This window comes from Capsicum annuum, chromosome 1 (genome assembly GCF_002878395.1).
Source record: "Capsicum annuum cultivar UCD-10X-F1 chromosome 1, UCD10Xv1.1, whole genome shotgun sequence".
Taxonomy (NCBI): Eukaryota; Viridiplantae; Streptophyta; class Magnoliopsida; order Solanales; family Solanaceae; genus Capsicum; species Capsicum annuum.
Genome location: NC_061111.1, coordinates 35,356,764 through 35,372,551, shown reverse-complemented (window position 1 = coordinate 35,372,551; position 15,788 = coordinate 35,356,764). Strand labels below are relative to the sequence as shown.

General features: G+C 34.2%; 1 protein-coding gene across 3 annotated transcripts; it reads right to left on the bottom strand.

Annotated features, from left to right (window-relative positions):
• Nucleotides 1–11,845: 11,845 nt before the first annotated feature.
• On the bottom strand, nucleotides 11,846–15,359 carry LOC107854279 (trifunctional UDP-glucose 4,6-dehydratase/UDP-4-keto-6-deoxy-D-glucose 3,5-epimerase/UDP-4-keto-L-rhamnose-reductase RHM1). Of its 3 annotated transcripts, none has more exons than XM_047411329.1 (4): nucleotides 15,219–15,359; nucleotides 15,063–15,087; nucleotides 12,612–14,145; nucleotides 11,846–12,405 (listed from the first exon to the last, which is right to left on the bottom strand). In XM_047411329.1, the coding sequence occupies exons 3-4, from the start codon at nucleotides 14,130–14,132 to the stop codon at nucleotides 11,962–11,964; spliced, it is 1,965 nt and encodes a 654-aa protein (XP_047267285.1). In that variant the 5' UTR covers nucleotides 14,133–14,145; nucleotides 15,063–15,087; nucleotides 15,219–15,359; the 3' UTR covers nucleotides 11,846–11,961. The 3 variants fall into 3 exon arrangements, with proteins under 3 accessions (XP_047267285.1, XP_047267311.1, XP_016554776.1); XM_047411355.1 differs by having other exon boundaries at nucleotides 12,612–14,139; nucleotides 15,219–15,347; XM_016699290.2 differs by having other exon boundaries at nucleotides 15,063–15,329.
• Between the last annotated feature and the right edge of the window lie 429 nt (nucleotides 15,360–15,788).

The following is a 15,788-nucleotide window of genomic DNA, read 5'->3' as shown; positions in this document are numbered from 1 at the left end:
TCAATGACCTTCGAGGGGTTAAAACAAATATGAAAAAGAGCAAAATGGCACACTAAGTGCACCTGTACCTGCATATAAGACACATGCGCCAGAAGGTGAAAACAATAGTTACTACTCCCTTGGTCTGCATGGTAGATGCCCACCTGCATGGGAAGATGAACCAAAATGACTGGAGTTGTTATTATGATAGAAATCAATTACTTTTCGGACCTTGTTTGTAATAATTGATCCATGGGTATAAAATACCCATACTATGTTTTGATTTTTTAGTTTTGCTTTTGAATATTGATGAACAAATCTCTATTGAGAGAGTTTGGTGAGATTTTGTAGAAAAATTTACTTAGAAATGAGTGATTACGAGAGCGATCAATTCCCTCTTAGTTGGTGTTAGTTGATGCTTGTAATTAGGGGTTCTAGAATTTAATATATTCTATTATTCTTGATTACTCATCATCTTGTTTCTAATTTTTCATCTATCGATTGATCTCTCTTTTTATTCTTAGTCAATTTCTAGTTTTCATAGTTTCCGATTATCACTAATATTATTTTATACTGAAAAACAATAATTTTTTAATAGATCAAGAATCAAAATGAGTCTTTAACGCGAGGAAAAAAATTGAAGAAAGTTAACTTAGGATTTTTTTGACAGAAAAAGGAAATATGAATTGTTTGGATGAGTTATATCATCCTTCATAATTTAACTAGTTGGATTATCACAATTACTTATAATTTTTTTTTTAACAAACTTTGACTAACTATACAAAAGTCATTATTAGGAAAGAAAATTTGAATGACATTTTTGTTACAAAGTATTATTTATTGTTGTTTTTATACTTGGGCAAAATCAAGATGATTAATAGTTTAGTAAATTTAGTGAAATAAAATAAAAGTTTGAGTGATTGATCTAAGTTGGATTTATGCACCTCAGAGTTGTTATTTGACTATAATCAGCCTTATTTTGAGGACTTCTTATGTGCTTAATGAGTTTTTAATGATATGATTGACCATCTAAGAGATAAAATACTTAATTATAATGTTTAATGTGTGTTTCAAAGAAGTTTGAAATTAATTTGGCCACTTAGAGTTTAGACGAGAAAACTAGAGTTACTAGCTTGAGCTATGCGTTGTTCTAGTTGATCTCGATGGATTCTAGTGTGCATAATGAGTTGATAAGGGTATGATTATGTAATTATATGTGCAATAACTTAATTATAGTGTTTAAGGTTCAATTTAAACAAGCTAGGAAACTAAACAATAAGTTAAAGATCAAAAAGGCAAAACTAGTACTTTAGCTTGAGCTATGCTCTTTACTAGCTCATCGTCTTGATTTGTATCTTGTTGTGAGATCTAATGTGTGGTGTTTTATGTTTTAGGAATCTTTTTATGTTGATTATTATGATATATAGTTGATAAATAAGCTAGAAATCAAGTGAAAACAATACCACAAGGCTTGGAATGGTTGGACAAAAGCATGGGACAAGACTTGGTTATACTTGGCGTGCCACACAGCCTAGATGCCGCGATAAGGACGTGGCACACCCTTGGAAATATTGGTTATGACAAATTACAGTAGCCCTTCATTTTTTTGGCGTGCCATACTACCTAGATGATATTGGCGTGGCATGCTCTTATGTTAAAAACGGACAACTTTATCCTCCTATAAATAAGACACTTAAACACAATTACCCACACCTTGGACGACCTTGAGACTTGAAAGGATGATGGAGAAAACTTTAATTAGGGTTATTATTCCATTATTTATGTTTGTTTATGGATTTTAAAATGTAACCATTCATCGTGGTTACAGTTATATCCATGATCGGCTAAACACTCTTTTCTGAGACTAAGGTCAAGAACATGAGTATTATTGTTATGAATTGACTTGGTTATTGTTGTTTATCATAATTTGTTGTTTATTTATCCTTCTTATTACTATTTAAAGGATTATCAATTCTTAGAATACATGTATAATCATCTTGTGAATCCGAAAGGAGGAACAAGAGGACAGAACGTAGGATGAATAGAATAGAATTGTAATCTTCCAATTGAATGAAGTTATAATTTGCATTTAGGATACAAATATGCCTATGTTCTTTATTTGGTTAAATTAAGTGATGAAATATGAATACATTTAACTTAGTTCGTTCATTCCCGCTCAACGATATAGTTGTGGGGCTAAGTTATATAATTGACTAGAGATTTGGAAAGCCATAGTCATAGTATGAACCCCGTGAAATAATAACCAAGATAATCAACCTAACCATCGAAGTTTATAGCTTAATATTATTGTTTGCAGTGCCTTAACCTTGGTCTTCTTCTCATTACTGTCCAAAACCTTTACTTTATTGCATTGTTTAGTTTATTCTTAATTTTAACCTATAATTACATTTTGTTACGTTAGCGATGAGTTAATATAAAGATCTAAACTATTTTGGGGTAGTTGTTAATACAAGTCTCTGAGGGATCGATACTTGAATTGTAAAAGGCCACTATATTACTTGGTGAGACCATGCACACTTGCATGTGTGCAATAAGTTTTTGGCACCATTGTCGAGGACTTGTGGCAACTGTCGTAGTTTTAGTTTTAGTTTTTGGAATTCCTTAGTGTTTTTCACTTGGTTTTAGTTTCTGAATTTGCAAGCAATAGGTTAACAGACTAGTAAGCTGGCAAGGGATAGAGAGTTAGTTGAACTAGACCCCAAGCTCGAGCAATACTTATATCAATGAAGGAGAGAAACAGTTATTCTGTATCATATCCCATCGATTCATGAGGAACAAGACATTACTGCTCCCATGACTGAGAATCCACCAGCCCACAGGACAGTTCGTGAAGTGGCAATCTCACTTACGACTAATGTGACCTCCGCTATTTGCAGATCGAATTCTAGAGGTGGATTTAAACTGCAGTAGAACATGGTGCAATTCTTGCACAGCAGTGGATAATTCACCAGGCTATCACATGAAGATCCACAAGTCCACCTATAAATATTTTTGGAGATTAGTGACATATTCATCCCTACGGGTGTATCAGCTAATTATGTGAGATTGACACTCTTTCCCTTTTCACTTTTGGGGAAAGTAAAAAAGTGGTTGAAAGCTGAGCCGACAGGTTCAATCATAACTGGGATGACTTAGCTCTGAAATTCCTCATCCATTTCTTTCCATCAGGCAAAATTGTGAGACATCGGGACTGTCCTCTACGTCAATAGTCTAATGAGGTACTAGCCCATACCTTTGTTGAGTCACTTGACAATAACACAAAAATTTTTCTAGATTCAGCTATAGGTGGTCAAGATTTGGAAAAGATATATGATGAGCTATACACCTTGTTGAACTGAATTGCCTATGGAAATCCAAATTGGCATGGTATACCTCAAGGATCTCAGTGAAAAAGTTTGCAGACATGATTGAAGGTGATATTATCACAGCCTATCCGCCCAACTTTAGCTATGCAAAATTAGATGATGACTAAATTCAACAAGTTGGGTGTGCAGCAGTCTTAGGCTCAGGTTAATGCAGTGCAGTAGGCTCCGATATGGTGTGAGATTTGTGGAAATAATGGTCACTCTATAGACATGTGTTGTGCAAATGCAAAATCGATAAACTTTGTAGGCAATGCTTAAAGGCCAAATTATGGTAATGCCTACAACCAAAAGTGGCATACTCAGGCACCAAATTACTCTTGGGTCAATAATTAGTAGTATCAGAAACAACAACCTAAATTACAGGCCAGTAATATCGAAGAGACTCTGAAAAAGATTTTGGCCAACCAAGAATAGAAGGTTGCTGAAATAAAAATTAGCAAGTAGCTTAAAAAATAGTTAGAGTAGAAGTTGAGACAATTGCAACAAGCACAAAATATCAGGCCTCAAGGTGGTTTTTCAAGTGATACTGAACCTCCGAAACAAGTAATAAAAATTACCTTGAGGAGTGGTAGAGAGTTAAATGACTGGCCTCCAAAGACAAATAAGGAGGTAGATACAGAGTTGGTTCCTCAACCTATTGCAGAAAAAGTTGTTGAAAATTTAGAGAAGTCTGAGTACCCAAAAAATAAAAGTTCTTGAGAAGGAAAGATCACAACCACAGTTTCCACAGAGGCTGATGAAATCCAAGAAGGATGTGTGCTTTAAGATTTTTTTTGACACGTTCAGAGAGCTTCACATTAACCTTTCTTTTTTATATGTTTTGCAGGAAATGCCCAAGTACGTTAAGTACTTGAAGGATGTGGTGACTAATAAGGTGAAGTTTTAGGATATAGTGATGGTGGCACTAACGGAGGAATGCAACTTTATGGTAACAAAAAAGATGCCCAAAAATCTTAAGGACCTAGGGAGTTTTGCCCTCTCCATATGATTGGTGACGGTGAAGTAGTCCATGCCTTGAGTGATTTGAGGGCGAGTATAATTTGATGCATCTGTCCATGTTCAACACTCTTAGGCTACGTGAGCCGAAACCACGCTCTTTGATACTGTAACTAGCAGACAAAACCATAGTAAAACCTGAAGGAATAATTGAGGACATCCTCATAAGTATTGGTAAGTTTGTAATTCCTACTAATTTTATTATGTTGGACTTTGATGTAGATAACAGGGTGACGATCTTATGGGATGTCCATTCTTAGCCACGGGAAAAGCTTTGATAGATGTAAGAGAAGACACTCTCACAATGAGATTGGATAACGAAGGTGTAGTTTTTAAAGTTTATAAGCCACTTAATCCACTTTTTCTCTACAAATATTTGTGCATGATTACAATAATGGAAGTGGCTAAGTGTGGGGTGGTAGAAGCCAAACTCCAAGAACCTCTTTGAATAGTCTCATTGAGTTGCCCAAGCCACTGCTTAGGCCCAAATTGATGATGATTGATGAGACTGAAAAGGCTATTATTGAAAAAGAGTTGACCTTGAGTGTTCACACTCAAGAGGTCAGAAATGAATAAGAACATGGCCTTATAGTAGGAGGAAGAGGATAAATGAATTGGACTGAGTAGTGATGTTGGGTCGTGCTGAGATACTAAATTAGGTGCTTCTTGGGAGGCAACCTAAGATAAGAAAGGTTTTATTTTTTATATTTTTAATTTTTACTCCACGTAGTTTTATTTTTGCTGAGTTACAGGTTAATGAGAAGTTTGAGTACCAGAGACTTGAGATAAAAATCATGGCGGAGACTGAGTGTGGGTTCTGGAGCCATATTGATAGTTACAGATATTAATATATAAGCCTAGAGGCCTCAGAGAGTATTTCTATCTTTGCTTTTAAATTCAACTTTGGGGACAAAGTAGACTTTTATATGTGGGGTGGGAAAATTTTCATATTTTTGGGTGAAGTGATGCCATAGGGTCTTTAGTTTAGTCGTTTTCTTAGTTTTTTGGGTTAAATTTAAAAAATATTGAAAAAATTATAAAAAGATTTTTCTTTTTAGTTTTTAGTTTGTGGGTGTCAATTTAGTAGGTGCACACTTTACCCACCCCGTGGTTATTTCTTTTGGTTTTGTTCTATGGGGGTGCCCTTTGAACCCAATATCCTTTTTCCTTTTAGGAATAAATATTTTGTTTTAGGTAAGTAAGATGTTCGTGTTGGTGCTACGAATGATGGCATAATGCAAGTTGTTTTGCTTGTGAAAGCATGTTGATTGTGTGAATGACTATTGTTGAGACTTCTAGGCTTTAGTTTATGACTCTTGTACGTTGTTGGCTGATCTTGGGTGTATTTATACGCCTAAGCACCATAATTTTTCCATATTTTAGCTATGTTTAGAGAAAAAAGTACCTAGTTTCTTATGTTTTTACTCTACTTCTATGTAATTGAGCTAACCGATGTGATTAGCATGATTTAAGATATTAATGAGGTAGATGAAAAAATCATGGGACTATGAAATGCGGATGGCATATGACACAACAGAGAGTAGCAATCTGGACCAAATATGGCGCCTAGAAACTATGTCCAAGACTAGTTTATCATTTATAATTAGTTCAAGGACTTAGAAGGCAATTATGAGAGAAAAGATTATTAAAAGGCTTAATGCTGAATTTTTATTCATTATTAATTATTCTGTATTAGTTTTTAAAGAGGGAGAGTGGCGTCTTAGCTCTTTCACTATTCGCACACCAAGATCGTCTTCTAGTTTTTGGTATGATGATTTTCGTTTTATTCATGAGTAGCTAAGTTTATTAGTTAGGGTTATGGAAACCTCGTAGCCTACAATCTATCACTTTGGGTTTTGAATTCATTATGCATTGATTAGTTTACACCATACTCTCTTCGCTTATCTTGAATTCTCGTGGTTGCAAACATAGATGATATGCCTTAAAATGCAACTTGTTCGAAAGAAAGGTTGATGTTTGGAAAAGAGAATAGTGACAAGAAAATAGGATTACCAGCCCCTATTTCATAAGTTAATGCCTTAGCAGGATTAACTACTTGGAGATTTCGTATTATTTTTTGGTAAACGCTTTTGATTCGAGAGAACTAAAGTGAATTAGTCCTTCATGGTTAAGAAACACTTGGATTATGTTATTAAATACAATATGTTTCTCTATAAACACGATACATGTATGAATTCGTAAAGCCCATAGTTAGAAAGTATTGAAAACTACAAGGTGGACATAACCTAGCTTGCTATTTCTCTGAATTCGAATACTACTACACACATTTCTTCTCGTGAAACTGAAACCATTAATTTGTGAACTGAATCAAACCCCCCTATTTATTTTACGAAAATGAACGATTAAAAGTCAATTAATCTACATACAACTTAATTAGCATCATATTCCCTGTGGGATTCGACCCCAACCTAGTTGGATTATATATTTGACAATGACCACTTACTCACTCGTAAGAGAGGTGTAATTTGAGCATTATCATTGTCTTGATGTTGAATTCGTGTTATTACTTGGTTCAAAGTCTATAATGATCCTACTTGAGTTGAGCATGTGCCATGTGTGAAGTGAGGTTGTTGTGTATTCCTTGTTGCATGTGATATCTAGAACTTTCCTGGTGTGTATGCAAAGCGAAATAAAGAGTGTGAGTTCAGGAGATGATATAGGCATTTCCTTTATGGCCATGTTTCATATTCTTTTTTAACTACCTTTGTGCATAATCCTAGTTAACCCCATTGAGCCTTTAGCTTATTTTATTTGGTAGCTTCATATGTAGCCTAATTCCTTTTCTTTGTTCAACCTTAATTTGATCTAAAACTCCTAAATGCTTTAGTTGAAAGTTAATTGAGTTAAGAAATACAAGTAAGGAAAAGGTGAAAGTGAAGCCCCCAAAATGTAGCTATTGGTGTTGAGAATTGATGTGTATTGAGGTTGGGAGTTGTGTAATAAAAAGAATAAAGATTGTTCAAAATTAAATAATGTGTGCATAGATAATACTCTCACTACATTGTATGTGAATTAGCTTAATGAGACGGGGCAAAATGAAAGATATGGGTAGATAAAAGTGGTGGAAATTAGTTGTTTAGAGAGTGATCTGAATGTAAATGTGATGTATTAAAGCACTTAGGGAAGATAGTCACTATTACTATCCAAGATAGTTTTTACTTGTCCCTTAGCCTGCATTACAGCCTGTAAAGTCCTACTTGATCCTGAGCCTTAACATTCTGATATTAGTAGAGTACTATAATATGGGTAAGCCTATGGTTCATTATGCGTAACTTGTGAATTCTTTGTGAGAGTGAGCGTAATTTGATTCTTATACCTATTTTGTGATTAATTGCATCTATTTGAGTGATTATGGGTAACTCTCTTGGTGTGAGGGCACATGTTTGATGATATTTGGGTGATTTTCATGATTCCTTGATTGAGTAATATGCATTTGTTTCCCAACTTCGTGAATTAATTCTTGAGGAGAGGATGTTTTAGGAGTAGTGTTCTTGGAACTTTCAATTGTGTATAACATGCTTAAGGTAAAAACTTGCATTCTGTATGTGTAGTCATTGTAGTATTAGCTTGAATGTCTTGCTTGTTGTAGAAGTGTGAGGTCTTCTCTGATTATGATTCTTAAAGTAAAGAGTTGTTCGAGGACAAACAAGACTTTAACTGTAGGGTGATGATTGAGGTGGATTTTTGCACCTCGGTGTTGTTATTTGGCCTTAATAAGCCTTATATGAGTTGTTAATGATATAATTGAGCATCTAAGTGATAAACTACTTAATTATAATGTTTAAGGTGTGTTTCAAACAATTTTGGAATCAATTTGATCACTTAGAGTTTAGACGAGAAAACTAGTGTTACTAGCTTAAGCTATGTGTTGTTCTAGTTGATCTCGATGGATTCTAGTGTGCATAATGAGTTCATAAGGGTATGATTGTGTGATTATATGTGCAATAACTTTTTTATAGTGTTTAAGGTTCAATTGAAACAAGCCAGGAGACTAAACAATAAGTTAAAGAACAAAAAGGCAAAACTAGTACTCTTAGCTTGAGCTATGCTCTTTAGTAGCTCATTGTCTTGATTTGTATCTTGTTTTGAGCTCTAATGTGTGGTGTTTGATGTTGTAGGAAACTTTTTGAGTTGATAATTATGATATATAGTTGATAAACTAGCTGGAAATCAAGTGAAAACAACACCACACGGCTTGGCATGGATGTACAAATGCGTGAGATAAGACTTGGTTAAAGTTGGACGTTTTGGACTACTTGGCGTGCCACGCTGCCTAGGTGCTGCGATAAGGCGTGGCACGCCCTTGGCAACATTGGTGATGGCAAATTTCAGTATCCCTCTGCATTTTTGGTGTGCCACGCTGCCTAGATAGCGCGATATTGGCGTGTCACGCCCTTATGATAAAAACGGACAGCTTTGTCCTCCTATAAATAGGACACTTAAACACAATTGCACACACCTTGGACGACCTTGGGACTTGAAGGGAGTCTGGGGAACGCTTCAATTAGAGTTTTTCGTGTAATTCGATTACAGTATTATTTTGTCATAGTATAATTAAACTACTATTGTTATTTTTGTTACTATATGCTGTCTCTTGTACTTTCATTAAGGGGCCGTTTGGTTACTGGTTAGAGTTATCCATATTATAGTAATGTAGGAATAGTTATACAGGTATTAATTATGCAGATATTAGTTATGTAGCTATTATCTATGCAGGGTTTAGTTATGTAGATATTAAAATACATAATTGAGCTAATTCTTATTTCTTAATTCTAAAAATGTTTAGTGAGCTAATCTTTTTTACAGTTTTATTTACCCATATGGAAGAGAATAATTTTAATAGTGCAAATTAAAAATTTAAAAATTTAATTATGAACTAATTAAGTTTAAATAAATCATGAATACATTATTTAAGTAATTAAACGAAATCTATTAAATAACGAAAAGCAATTAATTTAAAGAAGTGGCTTAACATAATACTACAGAGATTAAATAACAGTATGATAAATCAGGCTCAACAGAATACTACCTGTGCGTTACAGTTGAATAAACACAATCAACGAGAAATTAAGTGAAAAAAAAATTCCAAAGAAATTAAGGAAATACATAAAATAAAAATTGGCGATGTGTTGCTGGCATTGAATTGAAAAAAATATACAAAATTTAAAAAGATTTTAAAAGTAAATTATTAGGGGGTAAATATGCAGTTTTATTATTTAAGAGAAAATACATAAATTTTCTTCTAAACTTGTTCACTAAACTTAATTTAGCACTCAAATTTTATTTTATGAATAATTATTTACCACCTTGATTGTATTTTAAGTCAATTTAGTACCTCTTTAAAAATGATATACCTTAATTATATTTTAAGTCAACAAAACAAGTGTTTTTTACTCTCCCAATCCCGTGCGGAAGGAAGAAAACATTGACAGATCCTTTTATTTTCTTAATTATTTTTTTAATATTTTGGCAGCTTTTCTTTTGTTTTTATTTTTCTCCTTTCTCTCTCCACCTTATCTTTTTTCTTTCCTCCACAATCACCGTATCCCTCCAAATATATCATCCGCCTCCTCCATTTTACTTTCTCCATCCCCATCGCCATTTTCATTATTTTTATTCCGTCAAAATAAAAATTATAAAAATAAAATTTAATTTTCTTGTTGTAGGATAGAGGGTTCGCCGATGAAATTTTCGGCCTAATAATTTTAACGTTTTCTTCCACCTGTTACAGGTTGTGAGGTCGAGCAAAAAGTTTTTCTAATTAATCAAATTTAAATGAGGAAGAGAGAAGAGAAAGAAGGATTTGGTTGTTTTATTGCTTAACGTAAAGTTTTTCGGTATCATGTTTCTCGATTTGTTTCTTTAGCCACAACAGAAAATGGTGGAGATAGGTTGCGGTATGATAGTAAAACTGACCATTAAAGAAAAATGTTAGGAATTAGCTCAAGTAAGTAGAAAGTACTCTTTTTTAAATGGCTGTAATATATAGTGACGAGGTCATCAATGAAATTTTCAAAGGGAAAGGGAGGAAAAGAACGAAACAAGCCGTGGACTGGGGTATACTAGAAAAATAGTATTTTTACACATGGAGGTGTGTGTAAAACACCTCCCACCATGAATGTGGTTTCATGCGTGTAGAGAGGTATAAAATGCACTTCAAAAGTAAAAAGGAGGGTAAATAATTATGTATAAAGTTTCAATGATAAAGTTGGATGAACAAGTTTATGGAGGAATTTATGTATTTTCTCATTATTTAATCCATGTATAACTAACATTCATATAACTTATTCCATCTTCTACCCCTCATAAAATTATACATAAATTTTCTCATAAGTTATGTAAATATTAATTATGTAAGATTATCAAAACCAAAATACAATATACAATTTATACATGAATAACTTTTATAGAACATTTAAAAATCTACCAACCAAATATTGTATAAAATTAATACATGAATAGCTTTTATTTTCATGCTTACCAAACAACGTATAAAATTAATACATAAATAATCATATAATTCATATATTGGGTTAGGTCTTATACGGTAGCCAAACGACTCCTAAGTGTTTTCCTAGATTGTTTTTAGGGAAAGGGACTACATTTACCCCCTTCTTTACAAAAATGGTTAAATATGCTCTTCGTCATATCCTTATTATCATATTTTAGGGTCAAATTTACCCTTACTGTCAAGAAACTTTTCACCTTTGCCTTTTAACATTAAAAGTCTTATTTTTAAAAAAATAAAACACACTCATTTGTAAAATATATACTGAGGGGTACACATTTGTTTGTGTCTTTCTTTTGTGGATTGAGTCGAATTCGATTAGGGTGTGGTTTATTTTTTAAAAATAGAGCATTCAATGTTGATATGAGCTTTTCAGTTTAAAAGGAAGGACATAGATAAAAAGTTTACGATAAATTTGGCCCCAAAGTACGATAACGAGGGTAAATTTGTCTCTAAAATATGATAACGAGGATAAATTTGACTCCAAAGTATGACAAAGGATATATTTAGTCAATTTTCTAAAGTAAATCGATAGATTTGACCCTTTTCCCTCGTTTCTATCTTGAGCCGAATTTTTATTGGAAACAACCTCTCTACCTCACCTATGAGGTAGAGGTAAGATTTGCGCACACTTATCTTTTCCAATTCCACTTTGTGAGACTACATTGAGTGTTATTATTGTTGTAAACTAGAGAACAACAATAGACATTAATAGAAAAAAGATAAAACCAAAGCAAGTTTTTTCTGGATTTGGTCAAGCAAGCTTTTCCTGGATTTGTTCTATATGCAACAATTAAAATGGTCTGCAGGCGGTAACATGCCAAAGGTATAGTTTAGTATATTTCAACCAGTCCACCCGTGTTCGAAAAAATGAGATGATAATTGAATATCAAGGAAAAAAAAGTATTAAGTACCTGAATAACATTATGTTTCTAAAACTACAATCTCAAGTAACTATGACAAAGAGATTGATGATTTTTTATTTTTTTTAAATAGACTATTTGGAAATTACAATTTGATGATTTTTTATTTTTTTTAAATAGACTATTTGGAAATTACAATTTTGAAGGTTTATGTTTTTTTGTTGGGTACGAAGACATACTTCTTGACAGAATCTTTGATCGATAACAATTCTGGAAACTCCTTTTTCAGCTTTGTCGTGTTAAGCTCGTTGTTACTTCTTGGTGCAACGATCACTTTGGCTTGTTCTTGAAGATCAAAATTTTGCCACTTGAATTTGGGATCAATGTAGTCTCTGTACATTTCCAAAATCTCATTGTGGCTCACAACTCCCGGATTAGTGAAGTTCCATATCCCTCTGCAGTTTCTCTTTGCCATTTCAACAGAGATGGGTAGCAGCTCATCTAGCACTGTCATGCTATTTGGGATGTTAACCACTTTATTATAACGTGTGATCTTTGTGATGAAGTTTCTCGGGTTGGTAAGGTCAGATGATATTGGCATTCTTACTCTGAGGGTGCAAACATTTTCATATTCTTTTAGAAGCTCCTCAACCTACAAATATAGCAAAACACTTCAGCTGCAATGTTCATAGAAATCAAATCAAAACGTAAATGCATTTGCTTCCTCTATATTAATGCCAAGGTTATACATCAACTAATAGACTTCTTCTGTTAAAGTTCAAGTGACGTACAGATAATGTGAAATATAAGACAATTATTCAGAAGTAACAAAATGCTCAATGGAAATGAACTAGTTACCATGGCTTTGGTCTTGGAATAGAAGGATCCTGTAAAATTTGGTTTGTCTTCCTCCTTGAACCCGATGCCTGAGCCTAGTGGGTGCTTATCATCATACTCAAATATGCAACCGGTCGCAAAATTCATGACCAAGATATCTGCCTGTCTACATATATCAGCCAAAGTTAGTGTACCAGCAATGTTTGTTCTAATTGTCTCTACTTTATGTGATTCACACCAATCCACATTAGGCCTCCCAGTAACACCAGCCGCATTGAAAACATGGGTTGGCTTTACTCTTATCATGTCATGCATTAACGAGCTCCTATCCTGCAGACGTCCTAAACCATACTCATATTCTATTCCACGTTCTTCACAAATCTTTCCTAACAACCCTCCAATCCAACCAGTTCTTCCATATATCAAGAACTTCAAATCTGAGCCACTACCTGTCTTGTTTCCTTTTATGAGCTGCAACAGGCACCCTTCATCATGTGAAGGTAAAATGTGTGAAATTCTTGGATGCGGATCAAGGGCTCCGGTTATATCACCCCACCAATCAGGGTTTTTGGTGTACCAATCCAGGGTCATCGTTAGTCCTTCCTCCCAAGGAGTCCTTTCTTGCCACCCTAACTTCTTAAGCTTTTGATCATCCAAGAAATACCTTTGGTCATTAAAGGGCCTATCTTGCACAAGCTGGATAACTTCTTGAGAGTTCTGGCCGAATAATTTGCATATGTCCTCAGCCACATCCAAAACTCGCCTCTCCTTTTTAGTGCCAATGTTATACACATGTCCAATGACCCCTTTATGCAATATCACATCAAATGCCTCAGCAACATCAGCAGAGTACAAATAGCTCCTAACATTTGTTCCATCGCCATGAATTGGCAAGCACTTACCCTTCATTGCAAGAATAATGAACTTTGGGATTAACTTCTCAGGGAACTGATTTGGACCATACACATTATTCCCTCGGGTTGTGATGGTCGGTAGGCCATAAGACCTATGGTAAGCCATGACAAGCATTTCAGCTCCAGCTTTGGTTGCAGAATATGGATTAGTAGGAAGGAGTTGAGAAGCTTCAGGATTGCCAATGTCAGTCTCCAAATCAGTCTCACCATAAACTTCGTCTGTACTAACATGAATGAATCTCTTGATTGATTTAGCCAACTTACAAGCCTCAAGAAGCACATGAGTACCATAAATATTATTGATTGTGAACTCGAATGAATTTCCAAATGAATTATCCACATGAGTCTGTGCTGCAAAATGCATAATAGTGTCAATCTTCTCCTCAACCAAAAGATGGTTGATCAGATCAGCACTCGTAATATCAGCCTTGACAAATTTGAAATTTGGAGATGAGTAACTAGGCTCCAAATTTTTTAGACTCGAGCAATAATCGAGCTTGTCAAGAGCAACAATCCTGTACTTAGGATAAAGCTTGGTCAATCTGTTGGTTACATGTGAGGGAATGAAGCCTGCGGCACCTGTTATGAGGACGTTTTTGGGTACATAAGGAGCTGGTTCGGACGACATCCTTTTTCTGTTTCTATTTCAATGCAATGTTACAGAATCATAAAAAAGAACCTGTTAGGTGATTACTCAACATGAAAAACATAACAATAAAATATGTTTCATGTGAAGCAATCTTCAGAGAGTCCGAATTAACATCTGTTATTTTCTAATCTCTTAGAAGGTGTTTATATGAGAGAGAATTATATCCTCGAGTTGGCCATACACTCATCTTAAGGAAATAAAATGGTGTAAATTACTGGCAAATCACATCTAGCATTGTAAATACGATTGATTTCGTCGTATCTTTTAGGAAAAATTCTGGTAAAAGTCCCAAGATGTTTCAACAATACATATGTGAAAAACCACTAAATTTCGACAGTTAATAAATTATTAACATTTCTCTGGTACAATGTATTTATATAGCTAAGAAACTTAAAAGATTGAATTGTCTGTAGAGATTACAGATCATAGGCTTAACTACTCAATGCCACAGGGCAGCCTGGTGCACTAAGCTCCCATTGTACGGGGGGTTGGGTCTGAACAAGGACCAGACCACAAGGGTCTATTGCATGCAGCCTTATCCTGCATTTTTTGCAAGAGGCTATTCACACGGTTCCAACCCGTGTCACAGGGCAACAACTTTACCCATTAAGCCAAAGCTCCCCTCCAAACTATTCAATATGACAAACTTCTGGAAAAGATCAAATTCACATCATTGCTGTATTATACTTTTTTCTTTTGATAACCGTGGTGTCCAGACCAGCTTGTATGCACCTTAAGTAAAGGATTTTGGTTTATCTAGAAATGATGATAAAAGCATTCGGATGCATTCTATTTGATTTTAATGCATAATAAATCTAGATAAACATAAACACAAGATGGTAGAAATTGACTAAATCAACAAGCCCCATAAATAGATCACAACATCAGAAGCCAAGAAAAGAGACTTACACTTTCACTTCATGGAGTTTTCGTTCTGTTGGGAGAATATACGTAAGAATAAAAGAAGGAATTATGGTTAGAGCAATACATACATTTTGGCAAATGCATCAATTTTTAGTAAAAGAAATTAAAGAGGATTAACTAACGGGAAAGGAAAGTAATTACCAGAAATCTTTAGTGAAAAGAGATAAAAATGGCTGTTGATGCGTAATAATAGCAAAATTAGTAGAGATTAAATGGCTTTCTAGTTCCTCTTTTTCAGCTTTCAAATTCAAATTAACATTTACATAGACGTGTATTAGTAATTGTTTAAAGGATAATTCGTGTTTATCTATGTATAAATTAAAACTAATACATGTACTAATTATAGGGTGCAAAAGGAAAATCCTACTAATTAAATAATATCATAACTAATGCACGCATTATCTTTTTTCTAATACATCCTATCAAACAGGCACAAGAAAATCCTATAAAACACCAAATTAAAAAAATATGATAAGTAATGCACGTATTATCTTTGCTAGTACATCCTACCAAACGACCTTGTGAAATTGAGCCAGATTATTACAACTATCCAAAAGTATTTCTTTCTGAAATTTTATTTGAAAGAAATAAGTGATTTTGAAAGTATGGCCATTGGCACTAAATAGTACCATATAGGGCTGCGTATCAGTCGGTTCAATTCAATTTTGAAAGTTATCGATTTTGCTTATTCATTATCGATTTGTATATACG

Excerpts from the sequence above, each read along its gene's own strand:
- LOC107854279 (XM_047411329.1), bottom strand. The coding sequence starts at position 14,132 with ATGTCGTCCGAACCAGCTCCTTATGTACCCAAAAACGTCCTCATAACA. Across the intron at positions 12,406-12,611 it reads ATTCCAAGACCAAAGCCATG|GTTGAGGAGCTTCTAAAAGA; the intron begins GTAACTAGTTCA and ends CTATATTTGTAG.